The 17286-nt window shown below is 46.0% G+C and overlaps 1 protein-coding gene across 2 annotated transcripts in view; it reads right to left on the bottom strand.

Moving 5' to 3' along the window:
• LOC138259339 (uncharacterized) overlaps positions 1–17286 on the bottom strand; it is a 640620-nt gene that overhangs the window by 206846 nt on the left and 416488 nt on the right. For both annotated transcript variants that reach the window (XM_069206979.1, XM_069206981.1), the window contains 2 exons: positions 12573–12672; positions 8207–8283 (listed from right to left, as the gene is read on the bottom strand). In XM_069206979.1, the coding sequence (XP_069063080.1) occupies positions 8207–8283; positions 12573–12672 (177 nt within the window). The remainder of the gene's footprint in view (positions 1–8206; positions 8284–12572; positions 12673–17286) is intronic.

Here is a 17286-nt window from a genome sequence, read left to right as displayed (position 1 = left end):
ACCCCGAAACCGGTCCCAGGATGCTTGTTTCCGGTCCAGGGAGAACCTGGCCTGGCAATTCGGGCTGGACTGTTCCCATGAGGAACAGGGTCAAGACTGATTTGCATATGGCTGGGTTCAAACTGGGGTGGCATGGTGAGCAAAATAATGGATGGATTAAACCCAGATCTGTGACTGGGGGTGAATGTTTGATTGATTCTGCATTCCGTCCATCCAGTTACGCTATCCCACAGCGTTTGTGTTTTGCTTTGCTTTTGCCGCCCTAAGTGCGCCGGGTATGCCCAGACGTGGGTCCCGGGCTCACTGTGCCACTGGATTCAAGCTAGCCTGGCTGAAGAGGGGTGAAACCCCGAAACCGGTCCCAGGATGCTTGTTTCCGGTCCAGGGAGAACCTGGCCTGGCAATTCGGGCTGGACTGTTCCCATGAGGAACAGGGTCAAGACTGATTTGCATATGGCTGGGTTCAAACTGGGGTGGCATGGTGAGCAAAATAATGGATGGATTAAACCCAGATCTGTGACTGGGGGTGAATGTTTGATTGATTCTGCATTCCGTCCATCCAGTTACGCTATCCCACAGCGTTTGTGTTTTGCTTTGCTTTTGCCGCCCTAAGTGCGCCGGGTATGCCCAGACGTGGGTCCCGGGCTCACTGTGCCACTGGATTCAAGCTAGCCTGGCTGAAGAGGGGTGAAACCCCGAAACCGGTCCCAGGATGCTTGTTTCCGGTCCAGGGAGAACCTGGCCTGGCAATTCGGGCTGGACTGTTCCCATGAGGAACAGGGTCAAGACTGATTTGCATATGGCTGGGTTCAAACTGGGGTGGCATGGTGAGCAAAATAATGGATGGATTAAACCCAGATCTGTGACTGGGGGTGAATGTTTGATTGATTCTGCATTCCGTCCATCCAGTTACGCTATCCCACAGCGTTTGTGTTTTGCTTTGCTTTTGCCGCCCTAAGTGCGCCGGGTATGCCCAGACGTGGGTCCCGGGCTCACTGTGCCACTGGATTCAAGCTAGCCTGGCTGAAGAGGGGTGAAACCCCGAAACCGGTCCCAGGATGCTTGTTTCCGGTCCAGGGAGAACCTGACCTGGCAATTCGGGCTGGACTGTTCCCATGAGGAACAGGGTCAAGACTGATTTGCATATGGCTGGGTTCAAACTGGGGTGGCATGGTGAGCAAAATAATGGATGGATTAAACCCAGATCTGTGACTGGGGGTGAATGTTTGATTGATTCTGCATTCCGTCCATCCAGTTACGCTATCCCACAGCGTTTGTTTTGCTTTGCTTTTGCCGCCCTAAGTGCGCCGGGTATGCCCAGACGTGGGTCCCGGGCTCACTGTGCCACTGGATTCAAGCTAGCCTGGCTGAAGAGGGGTGAAACCCCGAAACCGGTCCCAGGATGCTTGTTTCCGGTCCAGGGAGAACCTGGCCTGGCAATTCGGGCTGGACTGTTCCCATGAGGAACAGGGTCAAGACTGATTTGCATATGGCTGGGTTCAAACTGGGGTGGCATGGTGAGCAAAATAATGGATGGATTAAACCCAGATCTGTGACTGGGGGTGAATGTTTGATTGATTCTGCATTCCGTCCATCCAGTTACGCTATCCCACAGCGTTTGTGTTTTGCTTTGCTTTTGCCGCCCTAAGTGCGCCGGGTATGCCCAGACGTGGGTCCCGGGCTCACTGTGCCACTGGATTCAAGCTAGCCTGGCTGAAGAGGGGTGAAACCCCGAAACCGGTCCCAGGATGCTTGTTTCCGGTCCAGGGAGAACCTGGCCTGGCAATTCGGGCTGGACTGTTCCCATGAGGAACAGGGTCAAGACTGATTTGCATATGGCTGGGTTCAAACTGGGGTGGCATGGTGAGCAAAATAATGGATGGATTAAACCCAGATCTGTGACTGGGGGTGAATGTTTGATTGATTCTGCATTCCATCCATCCAGTTACGCTATCCCACAGCGTTTGTGTTTTGCTTTGCTTTTGCCGCCCTAAGTGCGCCGGGTATGCCCAGACGTGGGTCCCGGGCTCACTGTGCCACTGGATTCAAGCTAGCCTGGCTGAAGAGGGGTGAAACCCCGAAACCGGTCCCAGGATGCTTGTTTCCGGTCCAGGGAGAACCTGGCCTGGCAATTCGGGCTGGACTGTTCCCATGAGGAACAGGGTCAAGACTGATTTGCATATGGCTGGGTTCAAACTGGGGTGGCATGGTGAGCAAAATAATGGATGGATTAAACCCAGATCTGTGACTGGGGGTGAATGTTTGATTGATTCTGCATTCCGTCCATCCAGTTACGCTATCCCACAGCGTTTGTGTTTTGCTTTGCTTTTGCCGCCCTAAGTGCGCCGGGTATGCCCAGACGTGGGTCCCGGGCTCACTGTGCCACTGGATTCAAGCTAGCCTGGCTGAAGAGGGGTGAAACCCCGAAACCGGTCCCAGGATGCTTGTTTCCGGTCCAGGGAGAACCTGGCCTGGCAATTCGGGCTGGACTGTTCCCATGAGGAACAGGGTCAAGACTGATTTGCATATGGCTGGGTTCAAACTGGGGTGGCATGGTGAGCAAAATAATGGATGGATTAAACCCAGATCTGTGACTGGGGGTGAATGTTTGATTGATTCTGCATTCCGTCCATCCAGTTACGCTATCCCACAGCGTTTGTGTTTTGCTTTGCTTTTGCCGCCCTAAGTGCGCCGGGTATGCCCAGACGTGGGTCCCGGGCTCACTGTGCCACTGGATTCAAGCTAGCCTGGCTGAAGAGGGGTGAAACCCCGAAACCGGTCCCAGGATGCTTGTTTCCGGTCCAGGGAGAACCTGGCCTGGCAATTCGGGCTGGACTGTTCCCATGAGGAACAGGGTCAAGACTGATTTGCATATGGCTGGGTTCAAACTGGGGTGGCATGGTGAGCAAAATAATGGATGGATTAAACCCAGATCTGTGACTGGGGGTGAATGTTTGATTGATTCTGCATTCCGTCCATCCAGTTACGCTATCCCACAGCGTTTGTGTTTTGCTTTGCTTTTGCCGCCCTAAGTGCGCCGGGTATGCCCAGACGTGGGTCCCGGGCTCACTGTGCCACTGGATTCAAGCTAGCCTGGCTGAAGAGGGGTGAAACCCCGAAACCGGTCCCAGGATGCTTGTTTCCGGTCCAGGGAGAACCTGGCCTGGCAATTCGGGCTGGACTGTTCCCATGAGGAACAGGGTCAAGACTGATTTGCATATGGCTGGGTTCAAACTGGGGTGGCATGGAGAGCAAAATAATGGATGGATTAAACCCAGATCTGTGACTGGGGGTGAATGTTTGATTGATTCTGCATTCCGTCCATCCAGTTACGCTATCCCACAGCGTTTGTGTTTTGCTTTGCTTTTGCCGCCCTAAGTGCGCCGGGTATGCCCAGACGTGGGTCCCGGGCTCACTGTGCCACTGGATTCAAGCTAGCCTGGCTGAAGAGGGGTGAAACCCCGAAACCGGTCCCAGGATGCTTGTTTCCGGTCCAGGGAGAACCTGGCCTGGCAATTCGGGCTGGACTGTTCCCATGAGGAACAGGGTCAAGACTGATTTGCATATGGCTGGGTTCAAACTGGGGTGGCATGGTGAGCAAAATAATGGATGGATTAAACCCAGATCTGTGACTGGGGGTGAATGTTTGATTGATTCTGCATTCCGTCCATCCAGTTACGCTATCCCACAGCGTTTGTGTTTTGCTTTGCTTTTGCCGCCCTAAGTGCGCCGGGTATGCCCAGACGTGGGTCCCGGGCTCACTGTGCCACTGGATTCAAGCTAGCCTGGCTGAAGAGGGGTGAAACCCCGAAACCGGTCCCAGGATGCTTGTTTCCGGTCCAGGGAGAACCTGGCCTGGCAATTCGGGCTGGACTGTTCCAATGAGGAACAGGGTCAAGACTGATTTGCATATGGCTGGGTTCAAACTGGGGTGGCATGGTGAGCAAAATAATGGATGGATTAAACCCAGATCTGTGACTGGGGGTGAATGTTTGATTGATTCTGCATTCCGTCCATCCAGTTACGCTATCCCACAGCGTTTGTGTTTTGCTTTAGTTTTGCCAGCCTGCCACACGCCAGACATGTTGCTGGCCACATGAGGAGAGTGCCTTTGTCACTCTGTGGCTAGTAACAAAGCCTGTACTGGGTGGAGGTGCTTCTCACCTCCCCCTTCAGGAACTGGAACACCTGGCGGTGAGCCTCAAAGGCCTTTGTTACAGCGCCACAGGGCATCCCAGCTAGTGGAGATGCCCGCCCCCTCCGGCCACAGCCCCACTTTTGGCAGCAAGGCTGGAGGAGATAATAAGAAAAACAAGGAGGAGTCACTGGCCAGTCAGGACAACACCTAAGGTGTCCTGAGCTGAGGTGACTGACTTTTAGAAATCCTCCGTCTTGCAGATGGAGGATTCCCCCAATAGGATTAGGGATGTGCACCCCTCCCCTCAGGAAGGAGGCACAAAGAGGGTGTTAGCCACCCTCAGGACTAGTAGCCATTGGCTACTAACCTCCCAGACCTAAACACACCCCTGAATTGAGTATTTAGGGCCCCCCAGAACCAAGCAAGATAGATTCCTGCAAACTGAAGACGAAGAAGGACTGCTGACCTGAAGCCCTGCAGAGAAGACGGAGACACCAACTGCTTTGGCCCCAGCCCTACCAGCCTGTCTCCCCACTTCAAGAAAAACTGCAACAGCGATGCGTCCCCCAGGGTCCAGCGACCTCTGAAGCCTCAGAGGACTACCCTGCATCTAAAAGGACCAGGAACTCTCGAGGACAGCGGCCCTGTTTGACAAAGACTGCAACTTTGCAACAAAGAAGCAACTTTTAAAGACCACACATTTCCCGCCGGAAGCGTGAGACTTTCTACTCTGCACCCGACACCCCCGGCTCGACCTGTGGAGAACCAACACTACAGGGAGGACTCCCCGGCGACTGAGACCCTGTGAGTAGCCAGAGTATGCAGGTGGGGGCATAGCTGCATGAGCAATATGCCCCTACAGTGTCAAAGTCTATTCTTAGACATTTTAAGTACAGTGTGGCCATATTAAGTATATGGTCTGGGAGTTTGTCAAAAACGAACTCCACAGCTCCATAATGGCTACACTGAATACTGGGAAGTTTGGTATCAAACTTCTCAGAATAATAAACCTACACTGATGCCAGTGTTGGATTTATTAAAAATGCAGACAGAGGGCATCTTAGCTATGCCCCCTGTATTTTACCCCATTGTTCAGTGCAGGACTGACTGGTCTGTGCCAGCCTGCTGCTTAGAGAAGTTTCTGACCCCATGTGGTGAGGGCCTTTGTGCCCTCTGAGGCCAGAAACAAAGCCTGCTCTGGGTGGAGGTGCTTCACACCCCCCCCCCCTGCAGGAACTGTAACACCTAGCAGTGAGCCTCAAAGGCTCAGGCTTCGTGTTACAATGCCCCAGGGCACTCCAGCTAGTGGAGATGCCCTCCCCCTTGACACAGCCCCCACTTAATAGCAGAGCCCCGTGGGGGTTAAACCAGGATGAAGAACTGTATGTACATGTGGGTAATGGGATATTTATGACGACTAGGCGCTGTTTGAATTGATTAGCTGACACCATCACCCCGGACTGTGAAATTATAATATAAAATTATTTCAGCTAAAAGTGTTTTTGTGTTACTAGTGTTAATTTTCTGAGTATCAATTGATTTAGATATAGCGGTGAATAGGAAGTTTTGTAGATGTTATGAGCAGGGATAAAATTATGAAATGAATTCCCTATCAGAGATATCAGCATGATGGGACAAAGAGTGACATCTGGGTTATTTATTTGGTAAAAATGGTAAAAATGATGAAAAAGTGGCTTTTTTGTTAAATTAATTTTGGGTGAAGTTATGAGATAATGAATTAACAATGAAGAAAATACTTTAATTATTATAGCTAACTTATTGTTGTCTCTTGATGTTTAGGACTGCCAAATGGTAGGATTTCTTCTATGTCTAATGGGAAACAGGATATAAAATAAGGAGGGGGGTGCAGCTTGTATATTTGTCTTTTTGAAATAAGGTGGGCTATGAAGAAGACCGTTCAGGTTGAAACGCGTTGCCCGGAGCCTTAGGATGTTATTTCAGTTTTGTGTTATCGGTATGAAATAAATTAACTATTGTGCAGCAGTACAGAGTGCCGGCGTTCTCCTTTTTGACTGGGAGGAAATCCTTGAATAATTACGGAGCCTGCATCCGGAGTCGCGCACCGGCCCTGTTGGTGGTCGTAGTCAGCTGCTGCAGGACATAGCTTTATATATATATATATATATATATATATATATATATATATATATATATATATATATATATATATATATATATATATATATATATATATATATATATATATATCAATAAATAAATATATATATTCTGTGCTTGGCATGTTCGTGGGTCATTGCATGGCTCCTGGGTGGGTTATACTAGATATCTATGAATCCCTGCTCATCTTATATCACACTTATCTACCCATCATCATGTGTCATGTCTCTATCAATCTATCCTCTATTCCAACTCTGACTCATCCCAAATCCATTGTACTACTTTCCTCTCCTAAATAACTCTGCCTAAGCTCTTCCCTCCGCTTCCACATCTAACTCACCAAACCACACTATACTACCATGACCTCCCAAACAACCCTGCTAAATTTGCCCTCATTTATCTCACCCTGCTACTATGATCTCCCTAACCCCTTCTACAGACTCTTCCCTCCTCCATCCCCCTGTACTCATCCAAAGCCTAAATCCTATTACAATATACTCCCAATTAACACTTCTGGATTCTTTCCTCCTCCACCCCTCCATTACTGCAGTCAATCTAACTAACAAACTCTCATATTCACGGCTCAAATTAAGTCATAATAATACTAAAACTGTACTCATATTTCCCGATACTAATCCATAACTAATTCTTGTTGGGTTCCGAAGTAGCGTGCTACTCGCCGAAAAAGTTCTTCGATGCCTCGTCAGGGGTAGTAAGCGCTATATAAATACTATTACAATACAATACATTTGCAGAGCGTCACAACCCCGCCAATAGTGGTTTTTCCCAGTGCAGAAATTCCACCACCGTAACTGAAATTCATTATTTGCAAATTTAGCCTGCAGTATGGATTCATTCATATTCCTGGGTGGCGCTGTCTGCAAAAATAGTTGAATATTTACTACCGTGGGTTTTCACAAACCTACAGCAGCTGGTTTCTAAAACTTTAGTCGCCTACAGATGTAGGCCTCCCAGATGCAGGAGTAAATGTTTTTCCTGGGTGGGAATGTATAGGGCAACCTGCTCAAAAACAGTAGGGGTGTAGCAAGGAAGCGCCTCCTGGAAAAATGTGTTTTTCTCGAGAGTAAAAGTTAAACCTGCTAATGCCTATTTTTGTTGCAAAATTTTTCACAAGGTGGACTTTAACGGTGCACGCTTTTAAACTAGAGTACTCCCGAAAAAAAAAAAAAAACTTTTGTTCTTTTCCCAGGTTACTAAACGAATTATTGGAGAATTATTAAAAAGTTATATATTTGCTCAAACCCTAGAGCAATCCTACAGGAGTACATTTCTAAAGTTTCCACCGTATGCTTTGTGATTTGCAGAGCCAGTTTTTAAAGCAGTTTTGTAATGTACACATCCTAAACACAGGTGATATCCTTTAAAACGAAAGACCAGTTTAAATTAATTCATGCAGAGGTGTGCGTTAAATGACTGCTGTTTCGGAGTGTATTGAAAGATCAGTTTCATCCAGCACCCACAAAACCCGCAACTCACATGGTGCGATGTACCTGTGTTCAGTTGCAACGCGGAATAAAAAAACTATTGTTTTTGAGTACCAAAAAATGCTAACTGTAGACCGCTTTTCTCAAATTTCGTTAACTTAAGTTTCTGATTATTATTTAGATCTCAGCGTAATGTGGCACATGGTTGTCTTCTTAACGGTGATGAGCCCACATCTGCGCATTAAAGATTAACGCACAGCATGAGCCAGTTAAACGAAAAACAATTCTTAAGCACCCAAGTATTTGTGTTACACCTATGACACAAACTGAAGTGTCTGTGGGTGGACTCGGATGCAAACCACATGCATGTACCTTGCTGCTTATAACAGGGCAGGTCGGTGTGTTAACTACTACGCCTCTAGCCCCGCCGCCCCTTTCTCTGTCCACCCCCAGTAGTTTGCATCATCCCCCCCATGCTTGGTACCTTTGGAAGAGGATGCGATTACTTGACACGCATGGTCAGCCAAGACGTCATCCTGGCGGGTCTCCAGAGAAGATTTCCTAAGGAGAACAGATACAAAGTAAACGTCAGGACACACAGGCTCCTAGCTGCAAACACTTTAAGTCTAAATTCCGAACTTCCGGTAGTAACTGACATCCTCAATGCATCAATCCTTTTTGCTGTATACCGTGATGCAACCTACGGGGATAAAGTCAGAATCCTAGGTGTTGCCCGGATACAAACATCTTTGCAAGATGCATGCCAACTCTGGACATGGTTTGAGATTTACTCCTGTCATGGGTACTAATACATAACTAAGGGAAGTTGTAGAAGCGGTCCTGCCGCCCCGTTTGTGCAGTTCAAATTAACTATACATTTACTTCAAAGGCATGAATAAACCTACAAGGGTAAACCATTTTTTTTTTGTTAATCTGAAAGTTATTTAACCAGTTGCCAAAGAACAATTGTATAAAATGAGGTGGATGGACATGTGGTGTTCATAAATACATTGCACTGCGGTCAACCATTTGGAAAATCTTAAGCACTGAAAGAAAATAAAAAATAAAATGAACATTTATTTTTTCGGAAAGACTACAGAGCTCGCACAACAGTTTAATGATCTTTGCACGAAATGCACATCGGACTCGAAGCGCAACAACGAATCACCAATCTCTCGCAAAGTGCGATGAGATGGAAACTGCAAACTTCCTTTAAATGCCAATCATAGCGAAACATATAATGGGCATCACCAAAAAAGCTCACAAAATTACATTTGTAGAAGGAAGATTGGATACTATGGCTGTGACAGTTTCAGGAGACTTATAAGCATTTAAGACTTAGAGGAAGAAAACCAGTGCTCTTGAAACTTTTGCTGCTGCTCAACGAGAACAGAATGGTTCCATTGTGGAATTGGGAGGATCGACTTGTAAAGCAAAAAGATATTAAGAGCAGCAAATGTTGAGCTTGTGGTATGGCAAGAAGTTGGAAGGAATAAAAGGTTATGCAGCTCTTTTGAGACTTTCCTGCAGGAATGTTTGGACATGCCTGCTGTCTATTAAATTGTCAATTTGAAGAATGGAGTGCTTCTCCCTACATAGAATAATAAAGAAAAGGGTTGTCATGGCAGTGTGCTGCTGTTCTTATGCAAGGAAGCTCTGATTAATCAGTTTTTGCTGTGGTTGACGGAGCAGGGCACCCAACTGCATGGTGGACAGAGGCTTCTTTTTCCCCTGTTGTAAACCTGGATGTGGTTTCCAAGAGAACAAAACTCAGACCTTTATTGGCATGGGTGCATAGGCTGCTGTTATTTACCCAGGATGTCGGGGTGGCACGTGGCGGGAGGAAAAATATTTGGATTTACTCATGAAGAGGCAGCCTCTGCCTGTGTCCGATCTGATGGATTGCAAAGAGAAAATGAAATCTGTGACTAGGGTTGGTGGTTTTTTGCCTCATGGTAATGTTATGCTATGTTTCTCATCAACTGATGAGATGCTTACCTTAAAACCTGCCTTTATAGTGGTGGTAGTCCTTGTATTAAGACAGGGTCCTGAGAAAGTTGGGTGTTACTACTTTCTCAATGAATTTCGAAAACCTACATGTATGGAAGGAAGTCATCCAACTACTCAAGATTTCACAAACTGGCAACTCATTACACAACCAAGGCAGACACATTGGACTTCTATTTAAAACAGAAGAAAACCATCAGCACCAACCCCTTTCCTAAAATACCCTCTAAGAATAAACCAACCCAGCCTCTACAGTCCTTCAAAGAAATATCACAAGGTGAATTTATGGATTTGGTCAAAGCAAGCAGACCTTCCGGTTGCCCTTCTGACCCTTGCCCACCACACATCTTCAAGAACATTCTTTTATCTACTTTTGCTGCCACACCTGTAAGAAGAATCATGAACAACTCTAACTACAGGAACTTTTCCTCAAGACCTGAAAAAGGCATACATACGACTGTTATTAAAGAAAAAAAACCTAGACCCACAAGACCCCAACAACTACAGACCAATCACAAATGGACCTTTCTTGGGTAAACTGATAGAAAGAGCAGCATTCACCCAGATATCACAATTCATTGAAGACAATTCCATACTTTCAGACTTTCAAACTGGATTCCGCCCAGGAAGAGGCACTGAATCGGCACTCATAGCAATCTGGGATGATCTTAAAAACACAGTCGACCGCAATGGAGTTGCTGCACTACTTCTTTTGGACCTCTCGGCTGCCTTTGATACGGTTGACCATGACACCCTACTTTAAATACTCCACAAAGCCGGCATAGAAGGGACTGCTCTAGACTGGATTACATCCTACCTTAAAAAAATAACTAATCATCTATTCGCCCCCCCCCCCCCCCCATTCTCGTCCAAACCCTGCCTTACAAAAGCAGGGGTCCCCCAAGGATCAATCATCTCACCTTTGCTTTTCAACATCTACATGATGTCATTACCAGAACTGATCAATGATTTTCATCTCACATGCTACAACTATGCAGATGACACACAAATACTACTTAAATTAGAATGCCCAAAAGCATTGAAAACTCACCAATCTTCAGTTGCCTCAGAGCCGTTGATCAATGGATGACTTGGAGCCATTTCAAACGAAATGCCTCCAAACCAGAAATACTCATATGTGGTGACTGGAAAAATTATGACCCACTGTGCGCCTGGCCTGACTATCTCGTACCACCTCCTCAATTATCCAAGGAAGTTAAAAACCTTGGAATCTCCATGGACTCAAAGTTAACAGTGAATGCCCAAGTGGACAAATTAGCACAAACAAGCTTCATCACCTTGAAGACTCTACCACGCATCTTCCCCCACCTCGGATTTCCACACAAGGTGCAAGCTACTATCTTGCTTATCCTATCCAAACTGGATTATGCCAATGGCCTCTACCATGGATCATCTCTATCATGAAAAAACTACAACGTATTCAGAACTCCGCAACCAGGCTACTATTACATGTAAAGCCACAAGCCCACATCTCTCCTGCCTTCAGAGCAGTACACTGGTTACCCGTTGCCAGAACAAGCACCTTCAAGCTGCTTTGTATCACCCACAAAGCTATACATGGAACAGGAACGCTCTTTATCAGAAACAAAATAACCAAATACATTCAAAGATACCTCCGCTCAAGATTGGCACCCCGCCTTAGAACACCACCATACAAGAAAAAGACTGTAGGTGGTACATCCTTCTCCGTTTAAGCAGCCAAACTATGGAATTCATTACCCCCAGCTACAAGAGCCACAGATAACTATCTTGTCTTCAGATAACTAATAAAGACTTGTCTCTTTCCTTCATAACCACCATATTCAAACAACTATGGACTGCATATGCCTATGTTGATAATTTTATTTATCTGTTTATGTATATATTCTAGTTATATATAGTTCTTTAGAAAATATGTATCACTATGTCATAATAAACTACACACATACTCTTTCAACCTGTTTAATGTATATTTACTCATGGTTTGTATATGTATGTACGTATGTGTGTGTATTCGTGTGTATGTATGTGTGTGTATGTTATTCTATGGTTATCATGTTCATAGGTCATTGCAAATCCTAGATAAGTTGTTATATTAGATACTTATGAATCCCTGCTCATCTTATATCACACTTATCTACCCATCATCATGTGTCATGTCTCCATCAATCTATCCTCTATTCCAACTCTGACTCATTCCAAATCCATTGTACTACTTTCCTCTCCTAAATAACCCTACCTAAGCCTTTCCCTCCTCTTCCACATCTAACTCACCCAAAACCTCACTTTACTACCATGATCTCCCAAACAACCCAACTAAATTCTCCCTCATTTAGCCCACCCTGCTACTATAATCTCCCTAACCCTTTAAACAGACTCTTCCCTCCTCCATCCCCCTTTTACTCATCCCAAGCCTAACTCCTATTAACAAACTTCCAATTAACACTTCTGGATTCTTTCCACCCCCACCCCTGCATTACTCCAGTCAATCCAACTAAAAAAACACATATCCGTGGCTAAAATTAACTCATAATACTAAAACTGTACTCGTATTTCCCTATACTGTTACACCACTAATTCCTTTTGTGTTCCATAGTAGCGTGCTACTCGACAAAAAGCACTTTGATGCCTCATCAGGGGTAGTAAGCGCTATATAAATACTATTACAAATACAACAATTTCTGAAGCAATAACAGTGAGATACGTTAGGAGGTGATTGCTCAGGACCAAGCACAGCCACTCATAGTACACAGGTATGTTGGCTTCGCATCACAGGTAGGCATGAGGCCCACTACGGCTGTGGTAAGTGAGTCTGCTGGCACAGTGACGCAGGCAGTGCCTACCTTTTTTTAGCCGACAGCTCCAGACCTTGGATGCCATCCTCGGACACTTTCCGCTTCGCGTTGAAGGACGTGGATAGAGTAGGACTGCGCTCCATCGATGCTGAGGGGTACGAGCAACCAGGAGAACCACAGCACCAAAAGAAAAAGGGAACGGGTTTACAGAAGATTATTTTTACCACACGCCCGACTCCCATCGACTGTGCCCCAGTATCATTCACTCCATTGTAGACATCTCTAAAGTACTGTAGATCTTCCATTTAATGCAGCCCTTACATTACCATCACTCACTTTTCTTGCAGTTTTATATAGAGTGATCTGGACCCAAAGGTATGGGAGCACTTTACATGAGCACCAGTTACTTTACACAAGGACACTTTTTTGTTTAGGAAAGGGGAGATTAAGTTATTTGCCTAGAATCACAGGATGTGGAGTCTATGCAGAGACTCAAACCTGGTTCCCCAGTTCCAAAGTCGGCAGCTCTGGCCGCTAGCCACATTCTCAAAAGGTGTAGTATTTAGAGGAGCACTTGCGTTATAACTACACAGACCCTAGTAAGCTTGGTTGTGTCTGCAGCAAACGAGCATCGGCTCAGGCGATAGAGGCTCTTGCCCAGTCTTTATTTCTTTTTTAATTACACTGGGTCCTACACTTCCGGGGAGCTTGTACTCATCCATGCTGTCCCTGCACTGCCCCTATGTTTAGTGCCTTCCTCCTTCCCTCATTTCTTTACCAGTACATGGAGCAGGAAATGTTACCTACTGTCCTGGCTGTGGACCTGCAGGTCCCAGTGCCCTCACATCATCCCATATCCCCTCCACCTATAGAACAACCAATGGCAAGGCTAGTAGTTCTGCCTTATGAAATGAAGGCGTCTTATTTTATGGACGGGGTTAGGCACCAAATAAGCCCCCATAAATGTAGTCACTCATTTTGCACCCATGCAGCCATTCATCCGTTCATCCACTAACTAATTCTTGCATACTACCTCGGACCTAACCGCAATAAACACACAAACCTCAAAAATTATGCTAGGTAAATTAAAATAATCCAAGTATAAAAGAAAAAAACCTGCTGCTGTCTAAAATCGAGGGGCATATGCTTGCAATAACAAAACTAAACATTGCAGCTGGTGTCAGTCTTGTGAAAGTATTGTAAATAGTCTGTCATTTTAAAGTTTAAGCAGGGACAATAGATTTAGAACAAATATGTTGGACATTCTGGAATGGTAAAACAATATTACAATATGGACAACAGCATTCCAAAATGGTCTTCTGGTTTAGAGGAAGTGGCAAGGTTGGATGTGACACACTGCAGATGAAATGAGCAGCAAGCAAATGACCCACTGGCTCTGCTTGGAGAGCAGCAGTATCCGCTTAATAAAAAAACTTAAAAACAGGAGAAGCATAGAAATGTTAACAGGACTATGAAAGGATAAAAGTCTAAACAAAAGGACTGCCCAACCGTCCCAGATGCTGAAGCACACTCAATTTTAGCTGGATGTAAACATGTAATAAGAAAATGCCATCATTTACAGGGCAAGAGATCCAATGACTGATGTAGTGCTGTGGTGGTGCTGCGAGGCCACAGGACTTCAAGGGCCACAATTCCCCTGAGGCAAGGAGGGGGGAGGAGACCAGCTGTGACAGTGAGCACTATTTAAGTGACCCCTGCTTCTCATGGGGCAAGAAGCATGTGGGGCACACCTGGGCGCATGCCTTGTCTAAGACCAGGCCAAGAGCAGGCCTGTCTGCTCCAGTCAGACACTGGGCTGGGTCAACCCTCTTGGTTTGTGACTCAAGTTTGAGGTATTTATGTTTTATTGCCCTGAGATCATTTTACTTTTAAAATGGTGAAACACAATGCTGCCATTCCTGCTGAGCCTGGTTCTAACTCTTTCTCTTGATGGGTACATCAAACGTGCAAGTGGGCACCTTAAGTGAATAAAAAGATCATGTCAAACGCGTCATCTGTTACTATGGCCACAGGTTCTGGGTCAACTTTACCTTTGGAGATTGACTCCCAGTCTTTATGCCATCCCAGCAGCAGTCTGGGGGCAATTGCCTGTGTTACCATCTTCTCCCACAGTTCTCCCTGCCTACCCCGGGCAGAACATTTGAGCGGCCACAAATGCGCCCTGCACATAATGGCCCCCAGGGGGAAGGAAATTACTCCCCTGCTCAGACATTCCTCTAAAATCTCCTGATTCTGGTCCAGGGAGTTCTGCGCTCACTGCATGGACATGTACTTTCTCCAGGGGAAATTATCGAACTGTGTGCTGGGGTAGTTGAAAGTTTGCTTTCCCCTATCTATGCGACGTTAGGGACATTGAAGAACTCTTATGTTGTATCAAGCTAAGACTGATTACATCAGATTGTCTGGTAGCCCAATTTACCCATTTGTTTGCACCCAGGGTTCCGCAACAATGTTTTGTTCTGCCTCCAATTGAGGGCAATCCCCCTCCTGATGGTTTCTCATGCCGCCACTTTACTCTCCTGCACGATCACCTTTCACACTATCACGAATTCCAAGTCACTCCTGGGTCATGCAGTACAGGGGACCCCCATATTTTTGTGGGGGGACTCTGAATTGGGCAGGTCTTCTGCTCTTGCGGTCTGCCCAGCCTCAAATTGTTTGTATTAACAACCGGGATAGGACTAACAATAGCATTTTGCCATCGGAAGCCCACTCAAGGCACTCATGCTAGCATATGAGGTACTCCGAGACAAAACACTGAGGTGGTCCCAAAGATGTAAGCAAATGTTTACCTCCCGCCTGCTGTTCTTGTGTTGTGATAATGACAAATGTTCCTCCCTTGCCCTAGGGCATCACTGAGTCACCAGTCCAGTTAAGGAATGAAGTCCCTGATTGGTTACAGACTAAGTTTATTCTTCCGGTTTCCAAAGCAGACCAAATTTTGTTGACACAAAGGGTTGGGTGGATTGGCCCACTGAACAAATCCTAGGTTTGAGGGTGAGATCTTGCTTAAGTCTCTTCCCACTGCCCTAATTCTGGCAATATTAGGCTTCTCTCCCTGGGGTATTTCTATCGCCACCTCCGGCCCTCTGCTGACGAGTATACTCCTGTTATTTGCCCTGCCAATGCCCCTCTTTAAAGTAGTTTTGAGGCTTTGAACGACTTGCAGGCTGTTGATTGACACCAACTCTAGGTGCTCTTGCTTTTCTGGCCTGGCTGAGCTTACTTACTCATGCTCTGTTTTAAATGTGAGCCTACAGTCTAGCACACAAGAGGAGAGAGTGCGCATGTGCGTTTGGCCAGCCGTCACAGGCCTGCCAACCACGCATGCACACTTAGGTTTCTACAGTCCGGCTGTGTTTCACAGACCCCAGGGCTGTGTCTGAGTGGCAGCCCAAGCCGCTCAGACCAATCCTGGTACTGCTTTCATGCAGCGTCCATGAAGGTGAGTTTAAGTTATTATAATATTTTTTTATTTTCTCCCCTCGTGTCTGGCCCCCACCCTTCCCCTTGTGATTTGCGGCAGCCACTGCTGTAACAATGTGTTAGATTCCTCCTGCAGTGATGATTGTTCTGCCCTTGATATGGACCTGGACAACACATTTTTGCATTTAATTCTTTCCGATTGCCCCATCTTGTGGGCTGGGAATTTTAATATACAGAAATGTTCCCTTCCGGCAAGGCATGTGTGTGGTATTACTAACACTGCAGTGTGGAAGTTTCACACAACGCCTATGGAAAGTCCTTAAATTCTTTAGTGTTTAGACATGATTTTTTGTTGTTGGAGAATCAAACTGAATTGTAAACAGACATTTGTTTATTGGTAGAGGAGTGAAAACTACTAATGACCATATCTTCATCACTTCCAGTGAGAGTCACATTACTTCTAATTTTAGAATTATTCAAACCAGTGCGAGTGGCCTTAATCCAACTGTCATATCTGTCTTTTAATGCTGAAAGATCTATGGTTACTACCCCGTGTGGTAAACACTGAACCAGTTAGACCAAACTGTTTCCGTATTAAATGTTCAGGGGTTGATCTCTTGTGAGTAATGCAGAAGCTGTTAGCCACAAATTCAATGAGTTTAATTATTGTTTTGGCATTGAGGTGGGTCATGTTGGGGCAATCTATGCTTTTGAAACTAATGTTGGGTCATTTTGGTGTTTATTGACACAATCTTTCAGACCTAGGTCTTCAAAGAGACATGGCTGGTTGGATCACTCGGTCACTAAGGCCTCCATGATGTTGCAGATTGCCTTGCACAGTTCGCCGAGGGACCATTCTGTGATTAAGCATTTAAGAAAGCAATTCAATGGGGGTTAACCTCTAGGAACAAGATGCACAGGGAAGAGGCTTGGGTGTAATGGGCCCAGGCAGTAGAGATTAATGATGGCAATTTGTTTTGGAGCATGGTTAATGCCCCTTCTCTTTGTTTGACTCTTCAGGTTTGGGTTTAAAAGATTTTTGATCTCCCCCCCCCCCCCCCCAATGATCAATGTTTCTAAGTGTGGTCATCTGGCCCCTGTGGAGAAACACAAGTGTGCTGAACAAAACAGTAACATGCCCCTTGTATTTACTCTGGATAAGGTACTCTTAGCTACAGAAAGAAGTACCGGAGGTAAAGCTCCCAGGCCCCATGGGGTGCTGGTTGATGCTTTGTGTGCTAGCTGTGTAGCTGGGTAGATTCCATCATAGTGTCCATTTGTAAGAAGAGGGACCGAACTGACCCAAGTGCTATCG

This window comes from Pleurodeles waltl, chromosome 9 (genome assembly GCF_031143425.1).
Source record: "Pleurodeles waltl isolate 20211129_DDA chromosome 9, aPleWal1.hap1.20221129, whole genome shotgun sequence".
NCBI classification, from domain to species: Eukaryota; Metazoa; Chordata; class Amphibia; order Caudata; family Salamandridae; genus Pleurodeles; species Pleurodeles waltl.
Note: the sequence above shows the minus strand (reverse complement) of the source record. Positions and strands in the feature narration are given on the sequence as shown.